The 16,558-nt window shown below is 35.0% G+C and overlaps 1 protein-coding gene across 2 annotated transcripts in view; it reads left to right on the top strand.

Moving 5' to 3' along the window:
• Positions 1–16,558, top strand: part of LOC139134034 (DEP domain-containing mTOR-interacting protein-like) — a 60,984-nt gene that overhangs the window by 1,129 nt on the left and 43,297 nt on the right. The window contains exon 2 of one of the 2 annotated variants that reach the window (XM_070700881.1): positions 12,043–12,227. In XM_070700881.1, the coding sequence (XP_070556982.1) occupies positions 12,043–12,227 (185 nt within the window). Of the gene's footprint in view, positions 1–12,042; positions 12,228–12,600; positions 12,760–16,558 lie in introns of those variants that run through there. The other variant, XM_070700882.1, reaches the window with a different exon arrangement.

The raw sequence follows: 16,558 nt of genomic DNA on the forward strand, positions 1-16,558 counted from the left end.
GACAGCGCCCGTGACCAGGCGGCTGGAGTTTTCACATTTCGTCTGTTTTCTGTATATACCAGTTTCCGTTTAATGCGTTTTCGTAAACTCAGCGCCTGTACATGAAAGGAGACATCCCACTCTCTGTACTTCCCAGCTCTGCGTGGCAAGGCTGTATCGTAGACAGGGCTACGGGCCAGCTGTACATTCTTTGTGAATGTGAAAATTAAGGATTTAAAATTAAGGACGTTCTTCAAGGATACCATTGAAATAACAGGCACCATATTGTATTTCAAGGCCCTAATGCAGGGTCATAGTGCAATGTCACAATCTACACTGAAAACAAACTTATTTTTGAATGTATCTGGCTGACAAAGAAACAGGCGTTCAGCAGGGGGGGGGGGGGGGGCTAGTACACGCAATCCCATCCCACCACTGGTTTGTAAGCCATGAATCAGTATGCATATCACTGAGCCATGTCTGTTTATAACTTCTAAAAATAGACTATCATAAACAGCACTAATTGTAGTGTTGATATTACCACCCAAAGTTCATGTGTTAATCCCACAGTACCAGTACAGTGTTATAATAATCTGATCACTTTGAATTAAACCTTGAGGACGTGAAAGCATACCTTAAAATATCACCAGTCAAATTCTCCAAACCAATCTAATGCTATATGCATATGTTTTATAAATGTAAACTGAATTGGATACATTTATCTTTCTAACTTACTAATCACACCTGCACAGTGGGCATACTTAAAAACTCCAAGAATAGATCTGTAAAAGATATACTAAAATTCGTCATTATTTTCGTGTCCCCACATTTTACACTGTTTGTATGTCATAATAGGTACAATTAAGCTATCAAAAAGAGCTAAATGCTAATTTTGACAGATACTAGGGTAGACCCTTGCAAAGGCAAAACAAGCTTTCATTACCTTCAAGGTTACAAAATTGTTATTGAATTTACCGTTTGGAGTAACGACAAATGCAAGTAACAATGCTCTCACCAAATCAAAAGCAACTCAATTGTTTGTAAGTCTAATCCCTTTTATGAGATGGGTACTTTTATTAAGCCCAATGACTTTACTAGCTTTTAACAAAGATTGCCATGTTTTTGCTTTGAGCTTAAAATGTATGCTAAAAGTGTTTTGTTTTTGATATGTTTTATCCCAGTCATTTGTTCTTTGTCTTAACATGATTGTTTGCCCTGTAACTACTAAAAGCTAAACATCTCTGATTCTCACAAAGCACAACATTTTATGTGAAATTGTTAAAACAGAAATTTCTAAAAGATAATTATGATCATGCATCATCCTTCCCGTGATACAAAAATATCTTTCCAGTTTGAGTGGAATACTTCTATAAATAGAGATGCCGTTCTATAGATACAACAATATGAAATCCTTAAAAAAGAAAGCACTGAGTCATCAGAATTTTTCATTACTCATATGTCAAAGTACCATGGCAGAATCAATCTGAAAGTTCCCATGTCAAATTTTACAAAACAAATACTTTGAAGTCACTCACACAGTGGTGGCGTATCATAGTTGTCCCATAATTCAAAACTTGTACTTTTTCATTTGGATAAGGGCATCATACTAGACAATGGTAGACACAGCTTTGACCCCTGAACTCTACAACTAGTACAAGAGAAACCACAATATGTGATGAAAAGCTTTTACACAGCCCACAGACATGACAAACTGGCCATTAGAATTTACCCAGCGTGTGACTATGTGCCATTAGATTTACACAGTGTGTGACTATGAAAATATCAGGTGGTATGTGCCATAGAATTTACACAGTGTGTGACTACACTGTATGACAATATCAGGTGGTATGTGCCATTAAATTTACACAGTGTGTGACTATGACAATATCAGGTGGTATGTGCCATTAAATTTACACAGTGTGTGACTATGACAATATCAGGTGGTATGTGCCATTAAATTTACACAGTGTGTGACTATGAAAATATCAGGTGGTATGTGCCATAGAATTTACACAGTGTGTGACTATGACGATATCAGGTGGTATGTGCCATAGAATTTACACAGTGTGTGACTATGACAATATCAGTTGGTGTGTGCTGTCTTTGAGTATTGTGCCTCATCACCTCTATTGCTGTGAGTATGGGACAGAGGCCACAACAAACTTTACAATGAGAAGTTTCTAACTGGTCATAAAACTTACCCAGTGTGACTATGACAGCAGTACATGTGAAAAATGTCTTCATAAGTAGTGCCTAGTTTTATGCCAACAGCAATATATGGAAAAAGAAATCACAATGTCTGGTGCATGAGATACAAGCAGTCCAAAGAGGAATTCCTACCACTTGAACTATGTATACAGATTATAGTTTCATTGCTGTGTATGTAATTTCAGTTTCATTGGAATTAACAGATGTCATAAAAAACTAACAATCTGTTCCATAGTCTGTAATATTTGTAACTGATGGATGCGTCACAGATATTTTTGTGTCCATTGCTGGTGAAACTTTCATTGTGAAAGTATAAGTGTTTTCTAAATCTGTTGAACTTTTGAACAGTAATGAAAAAAAATGTACAATGAATTATTTTGTGTAAACTTTAGAATGAATGGGTGCTTTGTACAAATGATTTAGGATACAATGTATTATTCAGCAAATTATTATTATGAAATATTCTGTGTAAAAACCATAGACTGCTAGCTATTGATTATTGATACCTCTAACCCTCCATATGGCTGGCAATTGTAAGATATGGCCTGTTGTATAAAAACTGTTTCTGATGTAATTTGTGTCTATCTTCTTAAAATCTTCTTTTTAGCTACTATAGACTATAGTCTACAGAAGCTATTGGGATGGGTATCTGTCCGGCGTGCGTCGTCAGTCTGTATGTATGTATGTATGTATGTATGTATGTATGTATGTATGTATGTATGTCCGTTTGTGAGGCATCCCTCCACACAAATATCTTGAGAACCGCAGTACTTACTGATTTGATATTTGTTGTGTAGATGAAAAATATGATTTTGAGAAACTTTTTTCTTTTAATTTCTTGATATTGTTGAAAATATGCAAATTAGCGCCAAAAAAAGGTGTTTTTGGTAAAAAATCTTCTTCTTCATAACCGCTGGTCAGATAGCTTTGATATTTGGTATACAGGTCCCTTGGGATAACCCAACTTGGATTTGTTCAAATTGTGATAAAATGTGCAAATCTGTATTTTTAAGGAATTTTTTTGTCATTTTTGTTCAAAAATTTATTTCTTCAAAACCGCTCGTCTGAGAGCTTTGATATTTGGGATAGAGGTTCCTACAGATAAACTAAATGGTCAGAAATGTTAAAATTGTGGTGATGTATAACTTGTATTATTTTTAAATAATACTTTTATCCATTTTCACTTTATAATCAGTTGATTTTTAGTCGATTTTGCTATCGTCTGCGCATGCGCACAATTGAAAAACAAAATGGAGAGTTGAAGAATCGAAATAGACGCCATCTTGTTTCTGGGACTAGTCCGATTTTTACATTGTAAACATTTCAGTGTGTATTTGAATATGTTTCATAAATGTATAGTTGACAGTGATGGTACTTTTGCCGACATCATGTAAGAAATGCTGTATTCAACATCTCAGTAAAATAAAGCCAAAATTAAATTTACCACATTTAGTTTCTAAAGTGGTATGGATTCGGTGTGATGCCCTTCAGAATTTTCCACGATGTCCCCATATATGATATTTCAAACTGAAGTTTGAACCGTCATGCCTATCTCAGTAGAGTAGTTATTGATAAATATATCAGGTTTTAGAGTGCTGTCATGCTATCTTAGTAGTTGTTGATACATGTCGGTATATCAGGGTCTGCAGTGAAAGGGTTAAATTATAACTTCAAAGTATTTAGATTTCTTTCTTCTTATCAAAGGTTTGTCAGTCAACAATTTGCTTTACCCAATAAAATTATCCAGATCTATAAAATATCAGTAACTTACTAAATTTATAACCACTGACGAGTTGTACCTTTTCAAAAGTGTTATAGACCATTAAATCCATTCATGTGCAGTTCAGGTGTACATGTTTTGTACTGAATGAATTGTCGGTGCAACATTGAACAAAAACATTATGAATTAACAGTTGGCAATAATCTAGTGTGTTAAACATCTGCAGTCAACAAATAGTAGATATGGACCGTTTTCATAATTAATAGTGATAAATTTTTGAAGTGGATGTTTTCAGTTGTTGTGATCCGAAATTAATGAATAAATTCGTGTGCTAAGCAAAGATGCTAAGATGCAATTGACCTGAAAAAAGGACAGTCTACTTGTCATAAAATCACTACAGGTTACCGGAGTAACACTTTTAATGGCAGGGCAAGAACATATTCAGACTTGTATGACACTGTAAACAAGATTCTGTTGGCATCAGTAGATGTCACAAGTTATTTATGATTTAAAGTAATTCTTATGCTAAACTTTACACAGATGAACTCAACCTTTTTTAATGCAATGTTGGTTAATTTTGGAAATTTATAAAACGTGCATAAACTTTATAAATTAGGCCAAAGTAATTAAATTCTTTGTTTTGCGTCCTCACCTGCTCAGGTTTTTAGCTACTATAGACTATAGTCTATAGAAGCTATTGGGATGGGTATCCGTCCGGCGTCCGTCGTCAGTCTGTATGTATGTATGTATGTATGTATGTATGTATGTATGTATGTATGTATGTCCGTTTGTGAGGCGTCCGTCCACTCAAATATCTTGAGAACCGCAGTACTTACTGATTTGATATTTGTTGTGTAGATGAAAAATATGATTTTGAGAAACTATTTTTTGTAATTTTTAGCTACTATAGACTATAGTCTATAGAAGCTATTGGGATGGGTATCCGTCCGGCGTCCGTCGTCAGTCTGTATGTATGTATGTATGTATGTATGTATGTCCGTTTGTGAGGCGTCCGTTCACTCAAATATCTTGAGAACCGCAGTACTTACTGATTTGATATTTGTTGTGTAGATGAAAAATATGATTTTGAGAAACTATTTTTTTTAATTTTTTGATATTGTTGAAAATAGGCAAATTAATGCCAAAAAGGTGTTTTTTGGTAAAAAATCTTCTTCTTCATAACCGCTGGTCAGACAGCTTTGTTATTTGGTATACAGGTCCCTAGGGATAACCCAACTTAGATTTGTTCAAATTGTGATGAAATATGCAAATGTGTATTTTTAAGGAATTTTTTTGTCATTTTTGGTCAAAGTTTGACTTACATTGTATGTAATTCTTGTACTGTATAACCCTATCAATTCACCCAGAAAAAAAATAATTAATATGATTTTAAATAATTGAATTAATTAGGAATCATCAAAGCCAAAATAATTTTAGTGTGGAATTATCAGAAAGTTCAACTTTTTTGACAGTTCATTGTGAATTGAGGATTAAAACATGTAAAGGCAACTTTCCTGAATCCCAACTTTGATATATTCTGAACCACCATTTATGTTATCTAAAAGAATTGCTCATAATAGTTTGTCATGATAGGGTGGTCAAATAAATAGAGATAGAGAAAGTTCTAATTTCCATTTATGGTTGAATTGGTAAGGATAAAATAAGATTACTTTTTGAGGAAAAAAATAGAGTGATCAATAAAAGAGTGGTCAAAGTGATAGGGTTTTTATGGTAAAGCTGGGCTGTAAGATTCCTCATGTGCTATTTATAGCAATTACGCAATCTGTGTAAACAGTGCAATGAAGTGTAACATGATTCCTTATAATGGTTTTGATGACCTTGAACTTCTTAAGTTTCAAACATTTGTCTCTTCAGTGTGCTTTCTCTGAGTACGTACAGTCTCAACTTATTCAACAGGACTTACTTACAATGTTAATTTGAAAGTTAAAATGTGCTTGGTTAATAGGATGAAAATACTGATATTAAAAGATAACCAGCTCAAGATTCTTTATAACCCGACAGATATGCTGTTTTTTTATGACATAAATCTTGATTTAAGCAAGTCTTGTTTACTTTAATTAGAATGTAATTAACTCTCGTTTATTTGCTATTATAGACTAATATAGTCTGATGAAATATGCAAATCTGTATTTTTACGGAATTTTTTTCCATTTTTGGTCAGGCCATCCTGAAATGAGCTATCAAAGATATCCACCTTCTTCATCAATACATGTGTCACAAAAGGTTATTCTCTACATAACACAGCAGAGCTCTGTCAACTGTTGAGTCGCTTGTTTTTTCAAAACCGCTGGTCAGACAGCTTTAATATTTGGTTTACATGTCCCTAGGATGACCTTTAATAGTGAGATAATTTCATACAGTCAGGAAATACTTAATTTTGTATCCATGTCTATAGTAGCTTCAGGGACTTTGGCCCTATGTTTTGATATTGTTGAAAATGGGCAAATTAATGCCAAAAAAGGTGTTTTTGGTAAAAAATCTTCTTGTTCATAACCGCTGGTCAGACAGCTTTGTTATTTGGTATACAGGTCCCTAGGGATAACCCAACTTAGATTTGTTCAAATTGTAATGAAATATGCAAATGTGTATTTTTAAGGAATTTTTTTGTCATTTTTTATCAAAAAATTTGACTTACATTGTATGTAATTCTTGTACTGTATAAACCCTATCAATTCACCCAGAAAAAATAATTAATATGATTTTAAATAATTGGAAATCATCAAAGCCAAAATAATTTTAGTGTGGAATTATCAGAAAGTTCACCTTTTTTTGACAGTTCATAGTGAAATGCTTACCATCTTGGAGGATTAAAACATGTAAAGGCAACTTTCCTGAATCCCAACTTTGATATATTCTGAACCACCATTTATGTTATCTAAAAGAAATTGCTCATAATAGTTTGTCATGATAGGGTGGTCAAATAAATAGAGATAGAGAAAGTTCTAATTTCCATTTATGGTTGACTTGGTAAGGATAAAATAAGATTACTTTTTGAGGAAAAAAATAGAGTGGTCAATTAAAAGATGGTCAAAGTGATAGGGTTTTTATGGTAAAGCTGGGCTGTAAGATTCATTGTGCTATTTATAGCAATTATGCAATCTGTGTAAACAGTGCAATGAAAGTGTAACATGATTCCTTATAATGCTTTTGATGACCTTGAACTTCTTAAGTTACAAACATTTGTCTCTTCAGTGTGCTTTCTCTGAGTATGTACAGTCTCAACTTATTCAACAGAACTTACTTACAATGTTAATTTGAAAGTTAAAATGTGCTTGGTTAATAGGATGAAAATAAAAGATAACCAGCTCAAGATTCTTTATAACCTGACAGATATGCTGTTTTATTATGACGTAAATCTTGATTTAAGCAAGTCTTGTTTACTTTAATTAGAATGTAATTAACTCTCGTTTATTTGCTATTATAGACTAATATAGTCTGATGAAATATGCAAATCTGTATTTTTACGGAATTTTTTTCCATTTTTGGTCAGGCCATCCTGAAATGAGCTATCAAAGATATCCACCTTCTTCATCAATACATGTGTCACAAAAGGTTATTCTCTACATAACACAGCAGAGCTCTGTCAACTGTTGAGTCACTTGTTTTTTCAAACCGCTGGTCAGACAGCTTTAATATTTGGTTTACATGTCCCTAGGATGACCTTAGTGAGATAATTTCATACAGTCAGGAAATACTTAATTTTGTATCCATGTCTATAGTAGCTTCAGGGACTTTGGCCCTATGTTTAAGGTTTTCATGAAAAACACACACAGTGTATTTGAAAAGAAATTTTAGGACATAACCACTAAGCTTTTCTGAACTAAAATTTTGTTACAATTTTTTATTTGCTGCAATCAAAAATTACATTGTGTAAATTTTCTTGTGTGTGTTTTTCAGCTGCCTAGACGCGTACCTTTTCCCATTTTGAGTGGATGCAAAACAAAAAATTTAATTACTTTGGCCTTATTGGTAAATATAGCAGATTGTATTAGTGGCCAGTGCATCAAATTTCAAGTTAACTGTCTAATCTCAAGGATCAGTCAGGACAAGTGTTTGATGTGGTTTTCAGCAACTAAATAAAAGCTGTTACAGTTGCATTGTTGCATAGAGTGTAATTGACACAAACCGTATGAAATACCAATCCATTACAACATGAAGCTTTATTTTCAGGTTATCATAAATTAGTACCATATAATTGAGCTCCTCACACATTGTTGAAATAACCTTGCCCAAACTACCATAGTTAGAATGCCAAAAAAATTAGCTTTATATATTTGTCTGAATTAGGCAAGAAAAGGTAGTCAGAGTGTTAAGTCAGTATAGTAAAAAAGAAGATCAATTTTTATACAGGCTACAATTATTTCCAGCTTATTTGCTAAGGGTGTTAAGCAGGTAACAGTTAGCGGATTCCTCAATCATTTTAGGGAATTCCCCTTCCATATCACTGCAATCACAATGTCACTGGGGTTCCCAAATCATTTACCAATATTTCCAAACCCAAGCAAATACACTGATTTCGGTTAATTGCAGGTCAGTAATTTCTAATGCATGGCATACATGTAGTTGATAGTCGTGATTCTGTCTGTACATCACTTTATTTGTTTATTTATTCATATACTTATTTATTTCGGAAAACCAACAGACAGAGGCTGAATGACAGGCACTGTAAAAAACTTTACAAAAAAATAAAACAACTCTCAGTAAAAAGAATATAGTCAAACAAAAACAACAACAAGGACAAAATAAGCAGTGATATTTGCAAAAAGGTTAAGAAAATAAAAACAGAAAGTGTAGAGTGGCTACATCATGTATACAGAGAAGTTCATGAAAGCTAGAAACTGAACTAGAGAAATCAATAAATGGATCTGTTTTGCAGATGTCATTAATATTGCTTGTACACCTTAAGATAACATCTATAGTTAGTATGTACTTTCTTTTCTGCTGCCACAGATGTGAAATATCTCTCTGCTGGGTACATTAAAATATAACTTGTAAAGAAGATAAGGACTGTCCTACTGACTGTAGCTTTTGAATATATGTATTTCTCCATAAGAGATGGAAGTTGAAAAACATGACACCAACGACAATCCACACTCAGATATTAGCAGGGAAATTGGACAGCAATTATTTACTTTAGACTTATCACCAGATTTACAGAGAGTGGTGACTTTAGCAAACTTAAAAAAGAGTTGGAAAAACGCCTGATTCCATGAATCTTTTGTAGATAATACACCTTGAAATGTTAGCAAGTCCACAAGCACATGATACCAGATCGGTTCCAATACTTTATGAACATTAATGTTGCAAAATTTATAATGAATGTCCTCAATGTAACCTCAGTTTAGTGATCCAAAATTTTAGTTAGGAAGTTAACGGCTCATTCTCAATACCTTCATCATTCGAAATACAAACAGAATGAAAGGAAGTTAACGGCTCATTCTCAATACCTTCATCATTCGAAATACAAACAGAATGAAAGAAAGTATTGAAAGCAATGGATTTTGAGCTCTTTTGTCATTGAAAAATACATTGTTTGAAATTGTGCAAATTTTATGTATGGAGCTGACATAAATTAAAAATGTTTGGATTTATTGTGAATTTTGGATTCAATATTAAACAGGTAAATGGTAATCTTTATACTTGCCTTGTTTGACTCTAAAGGGTGGTTTGACTTTGTTTAAGGCTGCACTGTATCAAAAGGATGACAGCCATGTCAGGCTTTGTTGACACAATAAGTATCACTGTGAAATAGAGGTCAAGATATTTGGATTGCAGTGACAGTCTGGTTTTAATGCAAGATGTATCTGTACTTTCAATAGTTATGTACCGATATATTTTGTAAGGCTGACCTTCATTTGTACTTTGGGGTCATTCCATCCATGACATTGTGAAGTGTTCTGTATCAAGGTCACCCGCTACTTTGTAACACCACCTGTCAGTTACAATGTCGGCATTTGATGTCAGCGGTCAATGGGTCATGGCAATGTGTCACTCTTATAATGACTGTCACTACCCAACATGGCATAAACTCAGATGACATTAGTACTTTGCTTGTGAGCAGAGTTTGGTTCTGTCTTACTATATATGTTTTACTCAACTTACACTTTTCAGTGAAAATGAAAGTTAAGTAAATAGGTCAGGGCTTTTGCTGAAAATCAAGTAATGATGAAATCATTGAATGTAAATATAAATCTGACAGTTTTGAGGATTTCTTTTCAGTAAGTGGAAATTCCATGATTTGTTGATACTATATTCTGCAAAATTACTTCAAAGTAATCCTAATTAAAGGGACATTAGCTGTAACTTTTGACTAATTTTTCACTACTCTGTTTCAATTGTATCAACTATAGAATTTTACTATATTCCGATCATTGTGACCAATGATGCCCGGTGTCCTGCTTGCCAACACAGCCTGTGTATGTGAAATGACCATTGCTATTGTTGATAAATGTATTCTAGTCCCGGACCTGAATACATAATTTAAACAAAAACAATGCAGATTATACTCATATAGGGTATTATGAGCTTAATATTAGGAATTTCTCCATGGTTTAGGGATTCAAACCAGAAACTGCAGATGATACACAAGACAAACAAAATGACAAAAATGACCAAAGTTACAGCTAATGGATCAGCGCACGGCACTTGACCTAATCTTTGCTGCAAGCTTCTTGTCCAAGTTCATTCATTTTAGGCCATCAGGCTGTCTGCCAAGCTATCTGGTAGGGTGCAAAGGTGAAGGACATTTAAAACAGATATATTGTAAATGTTATAGTAAAAATTGGTGCTGGCTACACAAAAGATGGTAAAGTGATTGGCTGTAGGAATTCACATTGTGTCTCTATACTTTTCTACCTGTGAGAATATTCTTTTAAAGTTCACAGTTCAAAAACACAATACAAGATTTCCCGGGGTATCATGTACTATTACTTGTTTAAAATAGTTCCGTAGAAAATTCCATACCTTTGAAGAAGTTAACAAGCAAGTAATGGCAAGACCGCCGCTAACCTTAACCCTAATTCCTCTCTGTTTCCCCCATTTTTAGCCAATAAGAGAACACAAGATAGCAGTGCCCTTCAACCTTACTCCTTTGCCATCCAATCTATAATATTTATATACTTATTAAACTGTACTTGGGTCAGGAAAGGATATTTTTACTCATACTTTGAATTGAATGAAGTTCAGTATATTAATAGTACGACAAAGGTCCACTTGCTCTTCAATCATCTATTTTTTGTCCCAACATGTACATGTACAGGTATTTCCCATTTGCATATATTGTTTGGTCATAGATGTACATGTATAGAACTTTTGTGAATGTAGCTTACGCTACTGGCTTAGTTAATTAACATAACAACTACTGATATTTTATGAGTTGTCAATTATCAGTTTATTTGAATAACAAGCTCTTCAAGTGAACTGCATCTCCAGGACAGTTTGTTGCAAATCTCAAATTTTTACAATGCTTTTCTGATCTGCTATTAAGTAGACCCTTTTTGAAGCCTGTGGTCAAAATGAATTTTTTGCCGCTTTCGTGAAAATCAGAAATTTAACTTTTCCCATGACTCTTCTGAATATTGATAAATTTTCATTTCTCTGATCCCAAATTTGTCCGGTTTACCACTTGTAAATGAACTAGAACCAGGGGAGGGATGGAAACCATAGGTAGAGTTTCCAATTACCCAAGTTGCAATGAGATAGGATTATATATATATATATATATATATATATATATATATATATATATATATATATATATATATATATATATATATATATATATATATATATTGCTTGTAAATATAGGATTTACGGTATATTTATGGCAATAAAAGTGCAATATAAAAATAAGTTCAAACTTTAAAGATAAAGTAATACGGTATGTATAATAATAATAGCTAACAATAAATATAACTGGGTATTTCTTTGTTTAAGAAAGTAATATAATCTGCTATATGAAGTCAACCTTGGCACAAGTGTGTTTCATTCAGACAGAGAAAATGCTAGCATTGAAATGGCACTCTTTGAGTGACATCAGCATTTATTCGATTGTCATTTCTGGAGGAACTTCTTGCAAATTCTGATCCATGTCTCTTTTTTTTTCTCAATATCAGACAAAAACTTCATACCTGTACACCACCAGTTGTACAGAACAGACGATATCATCTCAGAATCTACAAATTTAGTTTCATTGGCCAAGATTTAGTTGACTGGCTGGTCAAGAATAAAGAAGTCCCAGACAGATCAAGTGCCGTGAAATTCATGAGGATACTTCAAGACTTTCATATTATTCATCATGGTAAGTTCTCTTGATAGGACACAAATATTTGTTGTGGATCACTTACTGGCATTGTCTTCCAATACTTGGAATTATGTTATATCAGTAGCCATATTTTCATTTGCGTTCACCCCTAAATCTTGGTGTAACCCTGTGGTATTTTAGGCAAAGTTACATAACATTTAGGCCTTTTTTCTGTGGTGAGGTGAAAGTATATGCAGGATGTCATGGGTCAGCATGGCATCAGGGTTCAAAGGGTAAATAGAGATTGGGAAGCCCTACAAGTGAACTGAGCTAATAAATATAGTTGCACTGTGTCGATATATTATATAACAGGTCAATTCACATCAACTCTGGGCACCAACCTCATTCTACTATCGCTGTTAAAATGTTGTGATCATCATATTATAGGCACTCTTCCAGCTCATCACTGTTTACCTGTCATCACAGTTACCACCACGCTGCATCAGACATTGTGCTAGCTTGTAAAAGGATGAGTTGATGATGGAATGTGTTAACTCAATGCCTATTGCATATAGGCATAGAAAGATTGGTTTGTATTGCTCTATGAAGGTCAAGAGTATAGGACATATGTTCACTTTGCTAACATGTAAAGGTCACATTGTTTACTCCATGGTAGTCTATGTCAAAGAAGGTCATTGAACTTGACCAGGAGGAGTGACAGCAGTCATAATGGACAACTTTTGTCCTTTGCCATTGAAACCTTTGATTGGGAATGTTACTTTCCAAGGACCTCCTACATGGACCCGGTATGGACTATGGTCATTCTTCACTGACCAACATTGTGGACATTGGTTTGGCCATTTCCCTAGGGCCTGTCTGTGGTTACAAGTCATCTCAACTCAATCACAACAGGGTGTGATGTGAAATCTTTTTCAGGCCTATGAAATTTGCTCTGCTGCCATGCATCATGGTTTTGCAAAAGTCACCCATAAAGAAATGCAGAAACAAACAAACAAACAACTCAAAAAAAAAGTATAGCAGTGATTCCCTGCAACCCTGTGACACTCCAGTGTGGCTTTGTGCAGGTTGGAGGGTATGTGTGCTATGTGCAGGTTGGAAGTGTATGTGTGCTTTTGTGCAGGTTGGAGGGTATGTGTGCTTTGTGCATGTTGGAGGGTATGTGTGCTTTGTGCAGGTTGGAGGGTATGTGTGCTTTGTGCAGGTTGGAGGGTATGTGTGCTTTGTGCAGGTTCAAGGGTATGTGTGCTTTGTGCAGGTTGGAGGGTATGTGTGCTTTGTGCAGGTTGGAGGGTGTGCAGGTTGGAGGGTATGTGTGCTTTGTGCAGGTTGGAAGGTATGTGTTCTTTGTGCAGGTTGGAAGTGTATGTGTGCTTTGTGCAGGTTGGAGGGTATGTGTGCTTTGTGCAGGTTGGAGGGTATGTGTGCTTTGTGCAGGTTGGAGGGTATGTGTGCTTTGTGCAGGTTGGAGGGTATGTGTGCTTTGTGCAGGTTGGAAGTGTATGTGTGCTTTGTGCAGGTTGGAGGGTATGTGTGCTTTGTGCAGGTTGGAAGGTATGTGTGCTTTGTGCAGGTTGGAGGGTATGTGTGCTTTGTGCATGTTGGAGGGTATGTGTGCTTTGTGCAGGTTGGAAGGTATGTGTGCTTTGTGCAGGTTGGAGGGTATGTGTGCTTTGTGCATGTTGGAGGGTATGTGTGCTTTGTGCAGGTTGGAAGGTATGTGTGCTTTGTGCAGGTTGGAAGTGTATGTGTGCTTTGTGCAGGTTGGAGGGTATGTGTGCTTTGTACAGGTTGGAAGGTATGTGTGCTTTGTGCAGGTTGGAAGTGTATGTGTGCTTTGTGCAGGTTGGAAGGTATGTGTGCTTTTGTGCTGGTTGGAAGGTATGTGTGCTTTTGTGCAGGTTGGAGGGTATGTGTGCTTTTTGCAGGTTGGAAGTGTATGTGTGCTTTTTGCAGGTTGGAGGGTATGTGTGATAGGTGCAGGTTGGAGGGTATGTGTGCTATGTGCAGGTTGGAGGGTATGCGTTATACCTAGGGACAGCAAGAGGTACAGTAGTATATTACAATTAAATGGTCAAAGATCACAGTAAGAAATATCAATGGGTACAGCTGAGAAAGGGAAACAAAGATACGTATGGCTGCGATAAGGAAAAACAGAAATGGGTACAACAGGGCAAACACTGAGTTGAGACTAAAATTAAAATTGTTGAAATTATTTTGAAAAAGAGTTGGAATCCTTAAGATAAAACGTTAGTTAAATCTTAGAGCACAAAATAGAATTGCATTTGCACAGCCTGAATAACTTTTTTGGGAAGTAAACTCTTCAATGCAGGGTTAACAGTTTAGGTATCAGGAAAAGAATGTCTTTCTTTGCACATTTACTTTTGATGTAGGGCTGACCAACACTGTATGTGAATGGTAATGACTCATTTTATAACAAAAGTATGGAATCATAATTGTAACATTTGCATTGGAAGTTCATCAGTGTACAAAAACAATCACGTCGCAGTTCCAATGAATTGGAATTTAAGTCTTCAATGATAACTTGGAGCATACATTTTCACCATTTCAGTTTCCTTGACTTTCATACCATCTCTGAAGCTGCCTTACGTGTCCCATTGTAAAGCAGACATGCAAAATGACTGATAATGTTGTTTGTAAATGGATATGGGATTTGCATGCATTGAAGGTGAACATGACCCAGATGATTGAGCTGCTGTATTTGTCACTGTGCACTTATTGTTTGTCTTGAATGATTCCATGGAGGTCATTTCTTGTTTGTCTTGGATGTCTTGGACAGAGGTCATCTTATCAAGTTTGTATGTGGTTATTACATTCTCTGTCGTTAGATTATGAATAGCCAATGACCATGCTATCTTACAAACAGTTCAGAGGTTGAAGTTTTGCTACATCTAATATTTGCCTATGTAACCTTGTATTGTTGGCTCCTATAGGGCATGGTTTGAGATTTAATAGGGTCTACCAATATGCAGCTTTTATCAGTCATACTATCTTTAGATTGGAATAAACTTGATTTGGCATTTGTACAAATTTCAGTTGCTTCTTCCTGCCAACAATTGCAGATTGGTTTGATAAATTCTAACAGAAGTGTATTTGTTGCCCAATCATGATGTATTGTAATTGCTCACCAGTTATTTAAACCAGGGCCTGGGTTTGACTGTGAAGTTGTTTGATTAAGAGCTGTTAGCTGCGTGGATCTATCCTACCATCTATTACAAATACACATCAGCTACCGGTATATTGATTCTTTAAGTTTTCTGGGCCTCAGTGATACTTGCATTCCTGACCATGGTCCTGACTGTGGTGCAGGCCTGGTCTAGGGTAATGTCGAAAGCACTCATAATAAAACAAGATTTTATGTGTTATTACCTGTCAATGTTACACAATTGATGAGACTTGCTCATTGGCATTGTATTTCAGAAGCATACAAGTATACAGGTGCTGGTTCATACCATTTAGTTTTTGGGAGCAACTACCTTTGGGATTACAAAGAAACTCAAAAGGCTACAGAATTTTTAACAATCTTCATAAATGTTGTCCTTTCTGATACTTACTGCTTAAACTTAAATAAGGTACATCAGTCTTGAAAAATTTCTTGATGTCACATTGGTCATTGATGTCACATTGGTCATTGATATCACATTGGTCATTGATGTCACATTGGTCATTGATGTCACATTGGTCATGATGTCACATTGGTCATTGATATCACATTGGTCATTGATATCACATTGGTCATTGATATCACATTGGTCATTGATATCACATTGGTCATTGATGTCACATTGGTCATGATGTCACATTGGTCATTGATGTCACATTGGTCATTGATATCACATTGGTCATTGATATCACATTGGTCATTGATATCACATTGGTCATTCATTTTGCAATTTCCTTCATATGCTGCATATTCATGAATTTTCATTTCCAAACATTTGTAATATTATGATAATTTTTTACCATTCGCCTAATGTTTGAATGTCTTGCTCTTCATTTAGATTTTAAATCTAAATACTGTTTACATGAATTGTATAAGCTCAGGTATTCTAAATTTGGACTTTAGAAAGTTGTTCAACATTGTACACTTCTTTTGTCAAGGTCAGTTTTCACACCATACCAACTAAGGAGAGTAAATTTCAATATGTATTAATAACACGTCTTACAGGGAGAATCTGCATGCGATTGCTTGTACAATGGTACACATTGAATTTCTGATCACGTTTAACTGCATGGTCCTCACTTTTTGACAGAAAGACAAGCAGTGATTTAACAATGATTTATGGTAACACTATCTGTACATTCTATGAAACACAAATAATCATCAGTCTGTGGTTCAATAATGTCAT

The sequence above is a fragment of the Ptychodera flava genome, chromosome 5 (assembly GCF_041260155.1).
Source record: "Ptychodera flava strain L36383 chromosome 5, AS_Pfla_20210202, whole genome shotgun sequence".
Classification (NCBI taxonomy): domain Eukaryota; kingdom Metazoa; phylum Hemichordata; class Enteropneusta; family Ptychoderidae; genus Ptychodera; species Ptychodera flava.